The 16368-nt window shown below is 51.7% G+C and overlaps 7 protein-coding genes across 7 annotated transcripts; 3 read left to right on the top strand and 4 right to left on the bottom strand.

Annotated features, from left to right (window-relative positions):
* Nucleotides 1–41: 41 nt before the first annotated feature.
* LCB1_2 (serine palmitoyltransferase component) lies at nucleotides 42–1033 on the top strand (the record flags this gene model as incomplete). Its single annotated transcript, XM_046094391.1, has 3 exons — nucleotides 42–370; nucleotides 446–925; nucleotides 1024–1033. 3 exons carry the CDS (start codon nucleotides 42–44, stop codon nucleotides 1031–1033), a joined length of 819 nt encoding a protein of 272 aa, XP_045950370.1.
* Nucleotides 1034–1146: 113 nt separating this feature from the next.
* On the top strand, nucleotides 1147–1761 carry LCB1_1 (serine palmitoyltransferase component; the record flags this gene model as incomplete). Its single annotated transcript, XM_046094390.1, has 2 exons — nucleotides 1147–1152; nucleotides 1228–1761. 2 exons carry the CDS (start codon nucleotides 1147–1149, stop codon nucleotides 1759–1761), a joined length of 540 nt encoding a protein of 179 aa, XP_045950369.1.
* Nucleotides 1762–2695: 934 nt separating this feature from the next.
* Nucleotides 2696–3880, top strand: scw4 (putative cell wall glucanase (Scw4); the record flags this gene model as incomplete). Its single annotated transcript, XM_046094389.1, has 3 exons — nucleotides 2696–2762; nucleotides 2820–2953; nucleotides 3020–3880. The coding sequence occupies 3 exons, from the start codon at nucleotides 2696–2698 to the stop codon at nucleotides 3878–3880; spliced, it is 1062 nt and encodes a 353-aa protein (XP_045950368.1).
* A 1340-nt stretch (nucleotides 3881–5220) lies between these two features.
* Nucleotides 5221–6854, bottom strand: LDB17_2 (pre-rRNA processing; the record flags this gene model as incomplete). Its single annotated transcript, XM_046094388.1, has 2 exons — nucleotides 5221–6620; nucleotides 6677–6854. The coding sequence occupies 2 exons, from the start codon at nucleotides 6852–6854 to the stop codon at nucleotides 5221–5223; spliced, it is 1578 nt and encodes a 525-aa protein (XP_045950367.1).
* A 197-nt stretch (nucleotides 6855–7051) lies between these two features.
* LDB17_1 (pre-rRNA processing) lies at nucleotides 7052–7315 on the bottom strand (the record flags this gene model as incomplete). Its single annotated transcript, XM_046094387.1, has 1 exon — nucleotides 7052–7315. One exon carries the CDS (start codon nucleotides 7313–7315, stop codon nucleotides 7052–7054), a length of 264 nt encoding a protein of 87 aa, XP_045950366.1.
* A 1047-nt stretch (nucleotides 7316–8362) lies between these two features.
* LDX57_012636 (class I alpha-mannosidase 1A) lies at nucleotides 8363–11092 on the bottom strand (the record flags this gene model as incomplete). The annotated part of the gene is made up of 3 exons (XM_046094386.1): nucleotides 8363–8402; nucleotides 8466–10037; nucleotides 10098–11092. The coding sequence occupies 3 exons, from the start codon at nucleotides 11090–11092 to the stop codon at nucleotides 8363–8365; spliced, it is 2607 nt and encodes an 868-aa protein (XP_045950365.1).
* A 595-nt stretch (nucleotides 11093–11687) lies between these two features.
* Nucleotides 11688–15989, bottom strand: atgI (autophagy protein ATG9). Its single transcript, XM_046094385.1, has one exon. It carries the CDS (start codon nucleotides 14685–14687, stop codon nucleotides 12531–12533), a length of 2157 nt encoding a protein of 718 aa, XP_045950364.1. The 5' UTR covers nucleotides 14688–15989; the 3' UTR covers nucleotides 11688–12530.
* Nucleotides 15990–16368: the final 379 nt, after the last annotated feature.

Below are 16368 nucleotides of genomic sequence, written 5' to 3'. Positions count from 1 at the left end.
CCTACTGCGCCTCGAGCGCGTTCATCCCCGCCCCTACCATCATGGATATCCAGGAGACCCAGCGGCTCCTTTCGGAGTACCTCCATGAGCTCGCAAACTTGTTTCACCGGGTGCCCGGCTCGGCAATCTTCTTGCGATATGTAAAGTCTAGTTATCAAGATGACCCTATCCGATCTGCCGTCGAATTGTTCCTCTTCTTGTTCGCGGTCCGATATCTGCTTGCCCCGAAGTACTCAACCAAGCCCGGCGTGGTCCAGCTGTCGGAGGACGAAATCGATGACCTCGTGGATGAATGGACCCCAGAGCCACTTGTCGCAAAGCCGACTGCCCTGGAGCAGATGGAGGTGGATAAGAGAACTGTGATTGTTGGGTAATATTTTGAAATCCGGTTGCCTGGACTTGTACTCTGTCGTGATGTTAGCTAACCTCTTGTGCCCCCTGACAGCCCCGTTGGCCCCAAATCGAAATTGAGCAATGGCCGAACCGTTGCAAACCTCGCCTCCTACAATTTCTACAACTTCAACACGAACGAGTCTCTCAAAGAAAAAGCCATCCAGACTCTCCGCAACTACGGTGTCGGTCCCTGCGGCCCTCGCGGTTTCTACGGAACTCAGGATGTCCACATGAAGACTGAGGCGGACGTCGCGTCGTTCCTTGGCACTGCGTCTTGCATCATTTACGCGCAGGCCTTCTCGACCATCTCGAGTGTCATCCCGGCGTTTTCGAAGCGTGGAGATATCATTGTTGCCGATAAGGGGGTCAGCTTCGCCATTCGGAAGGGTATCCAGATCTCGCGTAGCATGGTCCGCTGGTACGAACACAACGACATGGAAGATTTGGAACGAGTCCTGGCCAAGGTGACCAAGGAACAAGCCCGGAAACCGCTTACGAGACGATTTATCATCACGGAAGGCCTCTTCGAATCGTATGGCGACATGACTAATTTGCCTAAGATCGTACGCCCCCAACCGAATTCCTTTCTTTTCGATGAAGATTGGACAGACTGGCTAATTCAAATCATAGATTGAATTGAAACTCAAGTACAAATTCCGTCTTATCCTGGACGAGTCGTGGTCATTCGGTGTCCTTGGAAGGACCGGCCGTGGTATTACCGAACACCAGAATGTCGACGCGGCCGAAGTTGATATGATTGTGGGCTCGCTGGCCGGCCCATTGGTCGCAGGAGGTGGCTTTTGCGCAGGCTCCGAAGAGATCGTCCACCATCAGCGAATCTCGGCCGCCGCGTACACTTTCTCTGCCGCACTGCCCGCCCTGTTGTCCACAACTGCCAGCGCCACGATCAATCTTCTTCAGACCAACCCTGAAACAGTTTCGCAATTGCGGGAGCATACCAAGGCCATGTGGGCTCAGCTGGACCCCCGCAGTGAGTGGGTGTATTGCATTAGTGCGCCAGAGAACCCGATTATGATCTTGGTCATCAAGCCCGAGGTGGTTTCGGCCAAGCGACTGTCGGCTGAGGATCAGCAATTCTTGCTGCAGGACGTGGTTGATGAGGTAAGTTGCGATGGTCGATCATATGCGAATTTACCTGACAAGCTAACGTTGTCTTTGATACAGTGCCTTGCGAATGGTGTCCTCATTACTCGCCTCAAGACTCTTCAGGACAATTTTGAACCGAAGCAAATTGTTTCGCCGGGGTTGAAGGTTTGCGTCACAATCGGCTTGACGAGGAAAGAAATCGAAAAAGCCGGAACCACGATCCGCCATGCGATCACGAAGGTTCTGAGCAAAAGAAAGTAAACCCCTGCATTCATCCCTCCGTCCCGAACCTTTCCGTAGAAGGACTTTGCCTATGAATATTGATGCATCCATGACTTGTTCCCACCATCCTAATTACCTTCTTCGCGCCCTTGCGACGCCCCTTCTCTGCGTTCTTTATTTGTACAGCAAAATTTCTTGGTGGATCTCTTGACTGATTCTATGTTCGATCCCCAATGTGCATATCCAAGACTGATTTATCGGCATTGGCTGCTAAAAGGCAGAAATACTTGTTTCGCCCCTTGTATCATTTATTAATATTCTGTTGAAGATTATTCATCTTTCTACATTTCTTTTAGTCATTGCGGCCTTGTTTGTTGGATTGGCCGATCCGGATTATTAGACCTGTTATTTTGTTTTAATACTATTCTTTTCTATGTCATTTTTGCTCTCATCCATGCAGGTACACACCGAAGAAAGGGATATCAGGGGCAATTCAGAAGGCATAATCCAGGGAACCAGTCGTCCACCATTCGGCCATGCGGATTCCTGGAATGTGGTATATACATTCCTGACGATGGAGGGAATCCCCCGCAAATATGAAATGGACATTCCCGGAGGATGCAAGTAAGTATTCACTGCATTCTTCCCTGCGATTGGACCACAGCCAATCTGGGAATCTTCTGACTTACAGGTGAATGGCCGAGATTCCTCTGTGACTAGCCATCCTCGGTTCTTTGGCGGAATCGGTGAATAGCTGGTATGAGGGGTGGCTTCGCCTCCCCAGCCAGCTTGTACTCTTCTAGAGATGAATGGCGTTCTTTCCATTGCAGCTTAATTTCTTGACCTTTTTATCTCTACCACGCTTCATCCTACGATACACCCTTTGAATCCTGCATCGAGATTGGAATCCTTGCCTTTTTCGACAAAACTTTTTTCATTCTAGGGAAGATCGTTGATTGGGATTTAATTAACGATGAACTGGTTACTTCGTTTCGTCGCTGTGCTGTTGCTCAGCTTCCATGTCGCTGCACTCCCCTCTGGTATACCTCTTTCTCGATGGCACAGCCTACGCATCCGTTACTAACAGCCTGACTTAGGGGCTATGCATGAGCTTGAACAGCGTAATGTTAACCAGGAGAACGAGCAGCCGAGTGTGATCGTCTATGTGAATGAGATGGGGCAGACCCTGAGCGTCGAAACCCTCATTCCTACTGCCACAGCCCCGGTTAATGTAAGTAGCCATACGAGCTCAATACTCGTAAGATCGATCATTGGTGGCTAATCCCATGTGCTGCAGCCTCCCACGGATGCCCTGCCCTCGCAGCCAGCTTCCGAGACAAACGTGCCTTCACCCGATGTCCTCGTCAGTCCCGAAGCTCAAGAGCGGTTTGGTGTGACCTATGCGCCATTCAACGACGATAGCACCTGCAAAACCCAGGCCCAGGTCAACCAAGACATGGACAAAATCGCTCGCCTCTACAGCTTCGTGCGCATCTACGGCGTGGCATGCGACCAGACTCGAAAAGTCGTCCAGGCTGCCCGAGAGCGCCATATCCGCGTCTTCGCCGGCATCTTCGACCTCCACGAATTTCCAGCCGGTATCGACGAGATCATCCGCGTCGCCGCCGGCGACTGGTCCACCTTCCACACCATCAACGTCGGCAACGAGCTCGTCAACAAGGGCCAGAACTCCGTCCCCGACGTCGTCAACGCCGTCAATGCCGCGCGTCACAAGCTCCGCAGCGCCGGCTACCAAGGGCCCGTGGTAACCGTCGACACCTTCTCCGTGCTCCTCAAGCACCCAGAACTCTGCCAGGCCTCGGACTACTGCGCCGCCAACTGCCATGCCTTCTTCGATGCCAATATGACTCCCGACCGCGCAGGCGCGTATGCCCTTGAACAGGCCCGCAGGATCTCCGCGGCCGCTGGGGGCAAGCGCACCGTCATCACGGAATCGGGGTGGCCGCATCACGGCCAAGCTAATGGACGGGCGGTCCCTTCGCGCGAGAACCAGGGCACGGCCATCATCACGCTGTCGCAGAGTTTCAATCGTCGTTATGACGATCTGATCTTCCATTCTGCGTTCGATGATCTGTGGAAACAGGATACTCCGGATTCGTTTGGGGCTGAGAAATATTGGGGTCTTGAAATGCGTTAGTGTTTCTTGTCCTTTGGTTTTCCTTCAACGTGAAGCCCCTCTTGACCTTACCTATTCTTATCCTGCCAATCTTACATCCTGGAATCTAAAACCGAGTGAGAGATGTTCCCTATTGCGCTGGCCGCTTTAGTTCTTCTCATCATGAGGAAGAAACAGTCTGCATGTGATTGCGGTTATGGTTATGATTATGGTTTTGGCTTTGGTCTACCGGTCCGACTTTTCTTACCCTTTTTTCTCTTCTTATTTGGATCCATGGTTGACTGAACACTTGGTCTATTCTTCCTGACATCAGTCTTCATTGTTAACTTCTATCTCTCTACTTTATTCTTTTCCCTTCATGTCTTTACTTCATCATCTATCTATGCTTGTATGTTATGTACATAGCAATCCTGCAGGGGTCTTTTGCATAGCTGGCCCAGCCTCGTTCCGTTTATTGAGGAATGAACAAACGAACGAATTTTATCTACAGACTATTCTTCAGTTTCGGCTTGCTTTTACTTCTTCTCCTTTGTGTGTAAAGAGAAACGGAAAGGGAATCAACAATTTCAGTTTCAGTTTCAGTTCCTTCGAGCTATGTATACATTGTTTAGGAAGGAACCTGTCTATCTCCTCAGAGGTAAGAAGCAGAAGAAAGGTAAGACGGAAGGAGAGTAAAGTGAGGAATGTCCGATGACGAACAGGGTAATCGGGTAATGGTCGAGATGGTAGGTAGGTAGGTAGACTAGGTAGACTAGGTAGACTAGGTCGATTCAGCTAGATGGTAGGTAGGTAGGTAGGTAGACTAGGTAGACTAGGTAGACTAGGTCGATTCAGCTAGATGGTAGGTAGGTAGGTAGGTAGACTAGGTAGACTAGGTCGATTCATCTAGATAGAAGGTCGATTCTATAGGTAAGGTGTACATACGTACAACCCTAACTGATCCAATAACTACCCTATGGTATACTATGTTATGTTATGCTACCGAACCTACGGCAGATAACTGTACCAGACAGACAGGACGATTCCTAACAAGAGATCAATCAATCAGATGCACACCGCTATGCTATACTATTCTATACTATACTATACCATACCTTGCTTGCTTAGCCTATGTTCCATGCCGTGTCGTCTATTATTGCTGGTTGGAGGAGAAAACAAAAAAGAAAGGAATCAAGATGATGAGAATTGATTATAATCTGGGGTTTCTTACTTGTTTTTTCTGGTTTGTTCATATGAGGAAGAGATAGACGAAGATTGAATATTCCAAATAGAAATGAAATCTTATTGATTGATTAGATCAGTATCGCATCTATCATCTCTCTCACACACACTTCCAGGCCACAGGCCCAGCCCGACCTCTTCTATTCAAGGGTGACGTTCTGTACCGCCTCCTCTACACTGACCGTTGGTCCGGAGTTGCGTTTTTCGTTCTCGTTGGAAGGCACAGAGGAGTGGGGCTGACCCGGCTCTGTATCTGAATGGAATCGTTCCGAGGTATCAGACGGCGCATGCGCTTTACCACGACCCCAGCGGCGAGTCCGCGGGGGCTCGGGTTTCTGCCCGTGTTTGCTGCTGAGGGGTTGCGGGAGCTGAGGCGGTGCCGATGTCTGCGCTTGTAGTCGCGAAGGACTAGTGACGGGCGTGCAGTGGCTGGAGGCATGCGCTTGGACGGCAGGGTGGGTGGATCGACGAGGAGGCGGCACGGCCGGGGGCGGGTTCGACGCGGAGCGACGAGAATGCCCGGGGACAGGAGGGGGAGCCAGTCCCGACGTTGTGGTTGAGTTTCTTCGGTCGCCGGGCTGGTGGGCGGCGGTTGTGACCGGGGATAGGGTGGGAGAGGCGGCGATGGGGCTGGCAGTGATTGCAGCATCCGGCACGGCGTCCTCAGGGATTTTGTCATAGCTGCTACTGGTGCTGCTGCGGGTGTGGGTGATGTTGAGAGGGTTGTTTTCATCTTCCGAGGTGAGAGTTCTTCTTCGCCCGCGCCAGCGTCGGGGATTCGGTGGGAGAGGCTTGATCTTGGGTTTGGCATGCAGGGAGTCGGTATTGCTGTTGTCATGTCGACTGGGGGTGATGATGCCTGGCTTTTCGTGCTGGGAAGCAACTTCTTGGACGCTCAGCGACGAGGAAGATGCGGGCTCGAGATGCATTCCCAGCCTTTGGATGTGGTTAGGTTTACTGCTGTGCACACCATCTAGTCTCGTAGGAGATGCTGTCTCCGGTGAGCTGGCTACCGTGCTGGTGTTGGTACTAGTGGGCGATAGTGTACGCGAGGGCTCCAGCGGAGCTCCAATATCAACGTCGACAGGAAAGACATCCGTGGCCGAGGAAGGCTCCGTTTCTTTGTCCGGCGAAGCTTTGTCGTCTCGAGTAGTGTCCCAATCTTGTAGCCATTCGACTGCGATGCAGCGGCTGACTAGTCGTCTAGTCGTCTCGTCAACCTCTTCGAAATGCATGATCTTCTCGCGGTCGAGTTCACCGCTGAAAAGCTGACCGCGGACAAGGATGCTGAGCATTCGCCTCAACTCATCGCGCTTGTAATGCGGCGGCGCCTTCAACTGCGTATGTGCTAACAGCGGGTACAAAACTCGCAAATAGGTGTGGCGCAGAGCGGAGGCTTCTTCGGGCAGGTCAAGAAGATTTCGGATTAGAATGTCGACAAGGACGTGGAGGTCGTTCGTATAGAAGTATTCGTACGTGCTAGGCGTTGTGAAGATGAGGTATAGAAGTTTGAGAGTGAGAAGCTGAAGAGAAGTTTCGGCTGCATTTCGGTTAGATGATTGAGCCAGCAGCTAAGAGGATCAGGTGAGTTGTTACCTTCTCGGTTGATTAGAAGAATAATATTCTCGCCGAACGTCTTGTAATAATTTCCGTGCATAGATAGCACCTTGATCACTCGATTCGTCAGAGGAGCCGACGACGATCGCTCACCCACGGGATCGTGTGCTGAGATCATGAATTGCTCGTTCAAGACCAACTGTCGTGTCATGAGCATCTTGTCTTAACCCTAGAACCTGGACAGTCACTCACCAGAATACGAATGACCGAGTAATGGTATGGATCGTTGGCATCATACGAGAGGTTTTCAATGATATTGAAAAGGCTCTTGATGAATTCATCGTCCACGAGAACTGCCATTGTACACACCAATCAGCAAGCCGCCTGACCGCCAGTCGCTCGCTTGTGAGAAAATCACCCACCTAAGTCTTGAATCTTAATTCTCTGTATCCTCGACATCTCGTAGAGCAGCTCCATCAACAGTCGATGGAGACGAGCTCCAGTGTCCTCGTCCACATGTCGATTTTGCGCCTGTAATAGCTCCAGCATGCGCGGGAACGAGCCCTCCTCGTCCATCATCCGAAAGGGGGTCTCATTCTGTCGCCCGTCGAAGAGTAGAAACGAGACAATCAGGTGGAGGGTATCCGGGTCGTCATCCTGCAATAGTCCGTAGACCATCTGCCGTCGCACGTAGTCGCCATGATCGGCAAAGATGCTAGAGGCGAGCAGCTTGTACGAGCAGCGCGAGACAGCCAGCTCGGAGTGTAGGTATTCATCTGGAAAAGTCGTCGGAGACCCTCTCTCATCAGCCCATGCGCAAGTAGATATTTTGCTTTTGGAGATCTCGACCGTTTATTGACCTTTGTACTTGGTGGTTAAACTTAGATATGACCGGAGTGCGTCGTCGATGTGGTCCTCGGAGGAGCAAGGGGTGGAAACAATCTCTTGGAGTTCTGCACTCGATAAAACGTTAGTTCACCAATCCCTCAATGGGTTCATGAGACCGAGCGATCGGTGCGAACGAGCGGGTAGAGAGACAGGGTAAGATAGGAAGGGCAAGAAAAAAAAACAGCGGGATCTTACCGTCCCAGAACTGCTGCTCGTTGTCCAATGAGGCCTCAGACTCCATTTCCCACAGCTCGATCGTCGTGGTCGGGCGTGTCGAGACACTGCACTCATCCCGTCTTGCGCCCGTTAGCGAGTTGGCTGGGAAGAAGGACGGAGAGAGAAACGTGGGATGACGATGATGACGATGGAAGCGGACGCAAGTTGGCGCCGTCCAGAAAAGGCGGGCGGGGAACTGCCACTGCCAGTACCGCCGGTCTGTTAGCAGCGCCTACTAAAAATAAAGTACCCGGAATGGGCCTGGTCCACAAGGCTGTCTTGTCTGTCCTATCCATCTGCGTTTATCGGTTATCCTCTCTATATAACAATAAACAATTCCAATAACAATACAGAATTCCTGCTGTCCACACCGGCCCTCGAAAAGAGAGAAGAAAAAATAGTAATAGCAAAAAAGGGGCCAAAGAATTAAGTCACATTGAAGCAGAACAAGAAAAAAAAGTATCGTCAAGACTCCCGTTGGGCCGGTCCATAATGCTCATATACACTGTGCTTGGGAAACAAATAAAACATGGTATCAGTGCTTTTACAATGCAAACAACAAAAGTGAATGTGTGATATGTTCAGCTCCTCAATCCCTTCAATATACAATTGATTGAAGATCTAGTATTCAGGTCGCTTCAACGGGTGAGCTTCGCTGTTTCTATAAGAGAAGGTCGGTTAGTATGTCTTCTCAGAATTGAACCAAGTGGGCCGAATAACTTACAATACATATTCATCAAGGCTGACCACACTGGGGTCGCTGAAGAGCAAGTAAAAGTACTTGAGTGTTTCGGCAAGCCAGAAGGATTGCATGCGATCTTGCGTCCGCGGGCCTTCCACCGTGACATCGTTGATGGCACTATGGGCCAGTTCCGTGCGAGTGTATTTGGCAACTGCCTGGAACATCTTCCAGCCCTTCTCACGCCAGTAGTTATTGCCCGTGAGACGATACATGACAAAGACAGACTCGATCGCCTCCGGTCGGAGAAGGTACTCGCGACGGGGAATACTGACAGCGCCTGGGAACAGGCGCTCGTTCTCAATCCGGGCGCTGACGAATTCTTCATGGGAAGCCATGCTCATCTTCTTGGTGTCCCGGTCTGCTAGATCGGCATCGGCCGACTTGAGTTTAGGTGCAGACGTAGGTGATGCAATGACATGCCAATTGCCTCGTTCGGGAGATCGTTTGCCGTGATACCTGGAAGAGCCGGCGACTGATGTAGCAGATGCCGACGCAGATGCAGACGTTTCGCTGTCAGGAGTTAAATCCTGGCTGTCACGGGCGAATTCCTGTTTTTTGCTCGCTGCAGCTAACGCAGCATTCGCCCGCTTTTCGGCGTACGGATCCAATGTTGACCAGTACGCAGTCTCGTTCCACACACATGGCCCGTCGTTCGTGCAGGGAACCACAAGGAAGTGCTCGGGCATAATGCCAGTCTTGGTAGACTCGTACGCCCACACGCAGCCGTCGGTAAGTTTGGCGGCGAGGTCCATGTCGCCCTCAATCCCAAATAGCTTGGCCCCAATGCCGACCATGCCACCCATGAAACAAGCCAAATGGGTTGCTTCATAGGAATGGGAAACCTTACCCGCCAGTCCGGGCTTAGGAATGCCAACGGTAGCCGTGAACCGGATGTTGCGAACGTCCTTGATCATCGGCTGGTAGATAATGTGCTCGCGAGCTGCGTTCATGGCGTTCTCGTACATGGTACGATATTGCTCATTGAGGCCACCCAGAAGCATATACTCCTTAGGAAGATATTCGTACGTCGAGTCAGCTTGACCGCCGAGTCCATATTTATCGATAGCGGACGTTGGGCTTGTGATACCCTCGGTGCATTCCGTTACAGCCACCGGCTTGGCCTTTCCATTCGGCTTAGGGCTCGATTCTTTCACGGGGTTATTATAAACGGCGGGTTCTGCGTTATCGGGGAGCCCTCTCGCCTGGAGCTTGTCATGCTTTTCATGCTCCTCGAAAAGGTTCTTATAGCTCTCAGCGTCCGTCGGACCCAAATCCGGCTTTTGAACGGGAGTTGGAACATCCACGCGCCTATTGGCAGGATGGGGCGGGTTGTTGGCCTTTCTGCATCCGGAGGCATCGACGTGGAGAGGCCATAGGCCGGGCAAGCTTGTCTTACTCTGGTACTGCTCAAGTTCGTTCGTAATGCGCGCAATGGCATCGTAGTACTTGTTGTCCTTCGTCAGTTGAGCTAGACGGGTCAGTTCCACGGAGAGAGAGCCCAGTTCGGCAAGAACTGCCTTCGCATCGGCGTGGTGCGGTTGAGCTGCGTAGTCTCTGTGAAGCATGATGTCAGTCAGCATATCCAATGGTCCCCCGGCATGCGGTGCAACCTACGGCGCCCAGTTGTAATAGAGGATTGGCATCCGGTTAGGCGTATCAAAAGCGCCAATCAAGATCTCTCCCAGCTCGATGGCCTTCTCAAGAAGGACCTCGTATTTATGTTCGGAGATATCGTATGCGCCGAGCAAGCCGCCCATGTACCGAATAGCCACCTCGAAGATCGGGATGTCGTCGGATTTGGTGGTGGTGAAATCAATCTTCTTCACCTGATCGACGGCAATCGAGAATTCCTCCTTCAGGTCCATGATCCAGAGCGTGTCCAATGTATCAACCAGCGTCGCTCCCCAGCCATTGAACGTGTCACGGAACCCACCCCGCAGGGGTTTGAGTTCGTCGTGGCCCATTGCCGATGCCTTGTACCCACTCCACGCATGTTCAAAGGCGGATCGGATAGTTGATAGCCTATCTATACGTTTCATCTTTTCGGCAGAGGTCTCGTCCCGGAATTTCGCCTGTAGGGTCGGAAGCGTCTTGGACCTGCCGGCCGGCAGCTTGATCATATCTTCAGGCGCGATGGGGAAATTCTCGGGGACTCTTTGCCAGTGAGGTCTCGGGTTTGCTGCGGGCTCTACCTTCAGAGCATCCTGGCCTTGGGAACCCGGGAAGAGAAGAGGCCCGCCTTTGAGTTTATGCGCATCGCTGGACGGCTGCGGGCGTTCGGGGGCTTGAGGCGAGCCCTCGCCCGAAGACTGATCGTGGGAGGAAGCATCGGATTTGGAATCGGATTCGGAGGCATTCGAGTCTGTGGACTTCTGAGAGGCAGGAGAATCGGGGAGAACCTCTTGCGACGGGGGTGGTGAGGAACCAGCGGGTTCCTGTTGTTTATCGGCGGGCGGAATCGGCGAGACCGGGTCGGGTTGGTCCACGTGCGGCGGAGGAATGTCAAGAGAGACGGTTGAAGTTTCTCGAGAGGAAGTAAAATGAATGACGGCCAAGACAAAAATGGCAGCGAACGCCAGCAGGCCTCGGTATCGACGGGCTCGGAACATGAAGGTTGATAGGCCTCACCCTAAGGGGGGACAGGTGAGACAAAATCCACACACCGATCTAATCTAAAGAGGGGGAAAAAACAAAGAAAGAGAAAAGGAACAATAAACCCAAGCCAAATTGGCTAAAGGAAAAGAGAAAAGGAAGGAGATTGAGAAAACAGAGAAAAGGCCGACGAGAAGAAGAGGAAGAGAGAAAATAGAAAAATAGAAAAAAATAAAGAGTGACAGGGGGGAAGAGCAATCACGAGACTCTTTCTATTCTCGCGAACAATCCAAAAAATCCAAATTGATTCAAGTCCAGGCCAGTCAAAGTCAATCCAACCCAATCAAAACCATTAATTCAGCTTCAGGAGGATTCCATTCAGGTCATACTGATCCGTGGCGGCTGCAAATCACAGAAAACGAACAGACGAAGCGAGCGAAACGAGGGACGATGAATGGTGGAAATCAAACGCACCCCATGATGGAAGTTGAGATTTTGCCTGAATGAATGAAAAGAAATGGATGACAGGAGAGAAGAAGAAGAAGAAGAAGAAGCAGAGAGACGACAATCAACTCGACCCGACACGGTTGCACCCGCAGAGCCAAGAGGCCGAGACCTTCTCTCGTGTGCCATTTTTTGGGTCCAGTGATCAGGAGTACTTCTGAGTACTTTCGTCCTGACAATTGACCCCCTCTGGTTTTAATCTATCCCATTAACACTTACGGAGTAGCAGTCTACGACTACACAGATTCCGTCCGACGTGCATCGGCTTCAAGTAGGATGCGTATCGACTGCATTGCGTCCGATAAGCACATGGAAAAATGCCCCGGATCAGCAATGAGAAGATCCGAGGTTCTAGACTAGAGAGAGAGGACAGACCGACAGACACATTCCAGTGGGATCGAAGATGACATCCAGCATTCTTCCCCTAAGAAGTCCCCTTCCTGTCAGCGATGTCCATGTCGTTCTTGGCTGGGACCTGCAGGATCCACGAATGAGTGTCAATATGATCTCGCAAGGATGAATATGAAAAAACCTGAATCCATCGGTCCCTGCAGTGTTTCTATTTATAACTCTGCAACCTGACCAGGGGGGATAATCCCGCCCGGCTATCAATTCCACCATGAAAATTCACCGCAAGGGGCTTGCCGTGCTCCAGTCTGGGCGACTTCGCTCCATTTATCTGTGACAGGGATGGTTTTCATCAATTCAACCGTAATTTCCATGTGTCAAAAATAGTGCATAGTATAGGGCTCCCCGACGTACTGTAGTACGGAGTACAGCAGAGGAGAAAAAAGAATAAGAAAAAGAAAAAGAAAAAGAAAAAAGAAGATTAAAACCACGTCAAGTTTCAACTCCGAAACGATGGCCACTGAACTCCTAAGTCGGTTGGCTGGTATAACCACATGATGGTATACAAGGTTATCTATGAAGAAACGCCAGTGCAGACGGAGGTCAAATCCCTACGGTGTTCCGGCCGCGGTTGTCCTTGTTGACTTTCTGGAATTGCTGAATGAGGCCCAACACGCCTGCACCCCCGGCAATGGCATCCACATTTTCCCCCTCTTCCTCGCCGTCATCTTCCTCGATATCCCCCATTAAGTTGACTCGCCACGAGTCGCCGAGGTTGCTGTCACTGCCACCGATGGCTCCGCTGTGCGGCGATTTCTTTACGGCCGGACTCCGCGTCTCTGCGGTTGGCGATTCATCGTCCTCGATGGGGTCCGAGGCCGGTCGCGAAGGACGCGACGACCGATAGCGGGAATAGGCCGGGTTGCGATTGCTGGTCCGGAATCCCGACGCAGATGGCTGGTGATGGGGGTCCAAAAGTATCGAGTCTCCTAGGCCCGGGTTAACAAACCGAGGAACTCCTACGGTAGACTGTCGGTCGCCGATATTGCCCGGCTCGATCATCGAGGGCGATCCCAATGGCGGGAATGTGGGTGGGGGATGGAACGGACGCTTCCCAGCCGGATGAGCAGGCCGGTTGCCTCCATAGTGATCCAAAAATCCGTAATAGGATGCGAGCATCTTGCCATCCTTGGTCGAAAAGTAGTCCGCCCGGAGGTCCTGCCTCGCAGGGTTTCGTCGGCCGGCATCTCCCTGCGTGATCTCGTTGGTGCCTTTCTTGAAGTCAAAGACGGCAAACGAGCAAAGATAGCCCATTCCGTCCACGTGCACCGTGAACTCTCGAAAGAAATCAATCAGCCGGTCACTGCACTTGGGCAGACTAAACCAAAGGATAAAGGGGGTGAATATCATGCTGAGAATCTCTTCCAAGAAAATCACAATCTTGACCTGGTATTGCGTGGCGAAGTCTCGCCGTACGTCGTCGCTATGCAGTCGGCCTTTCCAGTGATTTGGGAAGTAGTGTGTGAAATTGATCACCTCGAGCAGGGCGTATTCAGGATCGAACACATTAGTTTCCTCGGGAACCACTCCTCGAGCAAAGGCCCAGATAGATCCAAAGACGCCAAGATAGAACAGAACGGTGCGGTCAGGCGTGATTTCAAAGCCCAAGAACAGTTCGGGATCCACGATCGATGCCAGGGCAAGGACGGAGGCCAGGGCACCGGAGACAAATGCCACGAAGCCAGCCAGCTGGACGGCCTTGTCTTTGGGGAATTGATCAATGTATCGGCTGGCAAAAGGGTACGACATATTCAGCCTACGCTCAAAGAGATGCCAAAGCTCATTGAACTCCCGGAATTTCCACTCGGCTAGAGGGGTGTATTGCCGAGACCCAATCTGAGACGGGTTCTTCTTGAACTCGTTGAAGTAACGGAAAAAGTAGTGCATCAGGAAATAGACCACGATAAAAGGGGCCACAAAAATGTTCATGATGCCTGCGAACATGAAACGCCGCCGCAGGCCCTCACTCAGCGCTTTCCGATGTGTGTCTCTCAGGAATAGTGTCCGCACCTGGCCCTGCTCGTTAAAAACGTAGTCCATAATGCAAAGATTGATGTTCCACTCCAGGGTCTGAGAAAATAGCTGTCGGTTTCGGAGGAATGGTATAGGGAGCGTCAGATCTAAAATGTCTTTGTTCACCAGGGCAATGAGGTAGTTCTCTTTACGCATCAGTCGATTGGCAATGTCGTGGGCATCCATTCGCTGCTTGGATTGACTGCCCATAAACTTGCGGTGCGTTGCAGAAACCGCTCCGGCCGTCGCGGGGTTAGAGTCTCTCAGCGTCATCAACCGGCTGACAATCTCTTGCCAGGAGATCGTCTGGATCTCGGCGTCAGACACATTAAGTAGGTAATGGTAAAAATCATGCATGTGCTTGAGTCTTCTGATGTCCAGAGCGTATTGAAAGGCCTTCCCGATCCAGAAAAAGGTAAGCAGCCAGAGCAAGAGGGTCGAAGACATAGACATCTTCTTGGTACATTTCGGGATGAGTATATCATCCAAGGTCTTGCTTCCGCGTACACTGCGGTAGTCAATGCAGTTCATAAGAAACGTACTGAAGCCGACCACAAATGCAAATGTCCTACAACCAACATTAGCACCGTGTCCCCCATACGCCGCTATAGCAAAGGCAAATCGAAGGGGTAAGGTAGGCGTACAGGAGACTGAGGAACCGGTCCAGCAATATAGACCAGATCCCATTACCTAGAAAATACGTATAAACGTCCTTCAGAAAATTATCCAGGTTCTCCACATTTGCCCACATCCACAAGGCCTTTTCTTTTGGATCTACCGTGGCTAAGCTCGGATGCCCCAAGGACCATATCAACCCCGGCCGTTGCCTCTGGTGGTTCGTGTGTAAGGGCAAACGTTCTCTGGTACTTTCCCACCGAGCCCGATCGCCTCCAGAGGAAGGCCCAGGTACCGGGGGCTCCTGGCTTGAGCGATGATGGGAAGGGGGAGGAGGAGGGAGACGCTGCTTTAAGTCATCGTCGTCCTGCCGACCCTCCACGTAGAGAGAGGCAGGCACATCGTCGTCTCTATCGTCCGGGTCATGATGCGGCGACGATGTCTGCATCCAACGAGGACGACTAAGCCTGCGACGACGAGACCCAGCTGCACCTTGATCTCCACCCTCGACCACCCTTTGGGGGCTGCGATGAGTCAGGAACGGTTCACTTGGAGTCGGACTCGACATCTCATCCCTCCCAGCCTCGATCATGGCTTCCTCCAGCTCTCGATTACTATAATCTTCATCCTGGTTATTTCCTAGCATCAGGCCTGCACGTTCCTCCACGTCTGAGTCGTCCGAACCCGCGTCATGTTGTCGAATCGTCTCGTATACCGACGGGGAGCCGTTGTGAGGGAGGATGCGGGACAGGACATTTGATGCCATCATCTTGAATGGTGCTAGAGTGTTTTCGGTAACGATGAACTATGGAAGAACTTCGACTGTCGAGGGTGTCAGTGCATCGCAGCGACCCGGAAGCCGGGAAACTTTGCGGTCAGTTAAAGGGCCATTCAGAGGCGTCATGTAGTAGTAGAAGTGGTCCCGAGTGGTTCAGCTTGGACCGGGGACGACGACAGGACGACGACAGGGCCGAGCTCAAGAACCGAGTATAAGAAGGCACTAGGAGCGAGGGAAAGAGCAACTAGAAGCCAAACAAGATCAAGCAAGGAGAAGGTTGAGTCTATCCACATTCGAAGACGGCCACTTGTTTCCCGAGCGAAAGACCGGTTTGTTACCAGTGTTCTTGCATGCCAAAGCACCGGCGGTGGTTGATGACCGCCCTCGTGATAAGCAACGATGATGCAGGCGGTCAAGGCGCATGACTGGCTGCTGCCTCAGGCAATAATAGCAAAGATCATGTGATGCGATTACTACTCTGAGCGGCGGACAGAACACCGAGTCACGGGACCAGGAGACGGGGTGGAGTCGAAGTCGGTGACGACACGAGTCAGTTGCTCACGGGATCTCTGGTTCGTGCGGGGGGGAGGCGGATGGGACTCTCGAGTCTTGACTCTTGACTCTTGGGGTCTTGACTTTTCTCGAAAATGATCTGTGGCACGCCTTGGTGTTAGAGGCTGGGCTGGTCTTTTCGTCGACTCGTCAGGCACTCGCCCCCTCTCTTCGTACTCCTGCTCCGGGGAGGAGTGGCGTTCGTTTTCTTTTCTTTGTTCAATAATGATCATATCATCTCATGGGTATCTACCGTGCTAGTGTCTTATTGGTCTAGTCGCGCTGTTGACCCCAAGGGACCCAACAGAAAAAAAAAAGTTTCCCATCAGCTCACTCATTATTATTGATTATTCGCAAGAGGGACCCACAGCCGGTGAGGGACGCATACGATGCACTACTCTGTTCTCAAAGAACACAACGTTC

Source organism: Aspergillus melleus, assembly GCF_016097325.1.
Source record: "Aspergillus melleus strain CBS 546.65 chromosome Unknown contig8, whole genome shotgun sequence".
NCBI lineage: Eukaryota > Fungi > Ascomycota > Eurotiomycetes > Eurotiales > Aspergillaceae > Aspergillus > Aspergillus melleus.
The sequence above is the reverse complement of the archived record's forward strand: the minus strand, read 5'-3'. Positions and strand labels throughout refer to the sequence as shown.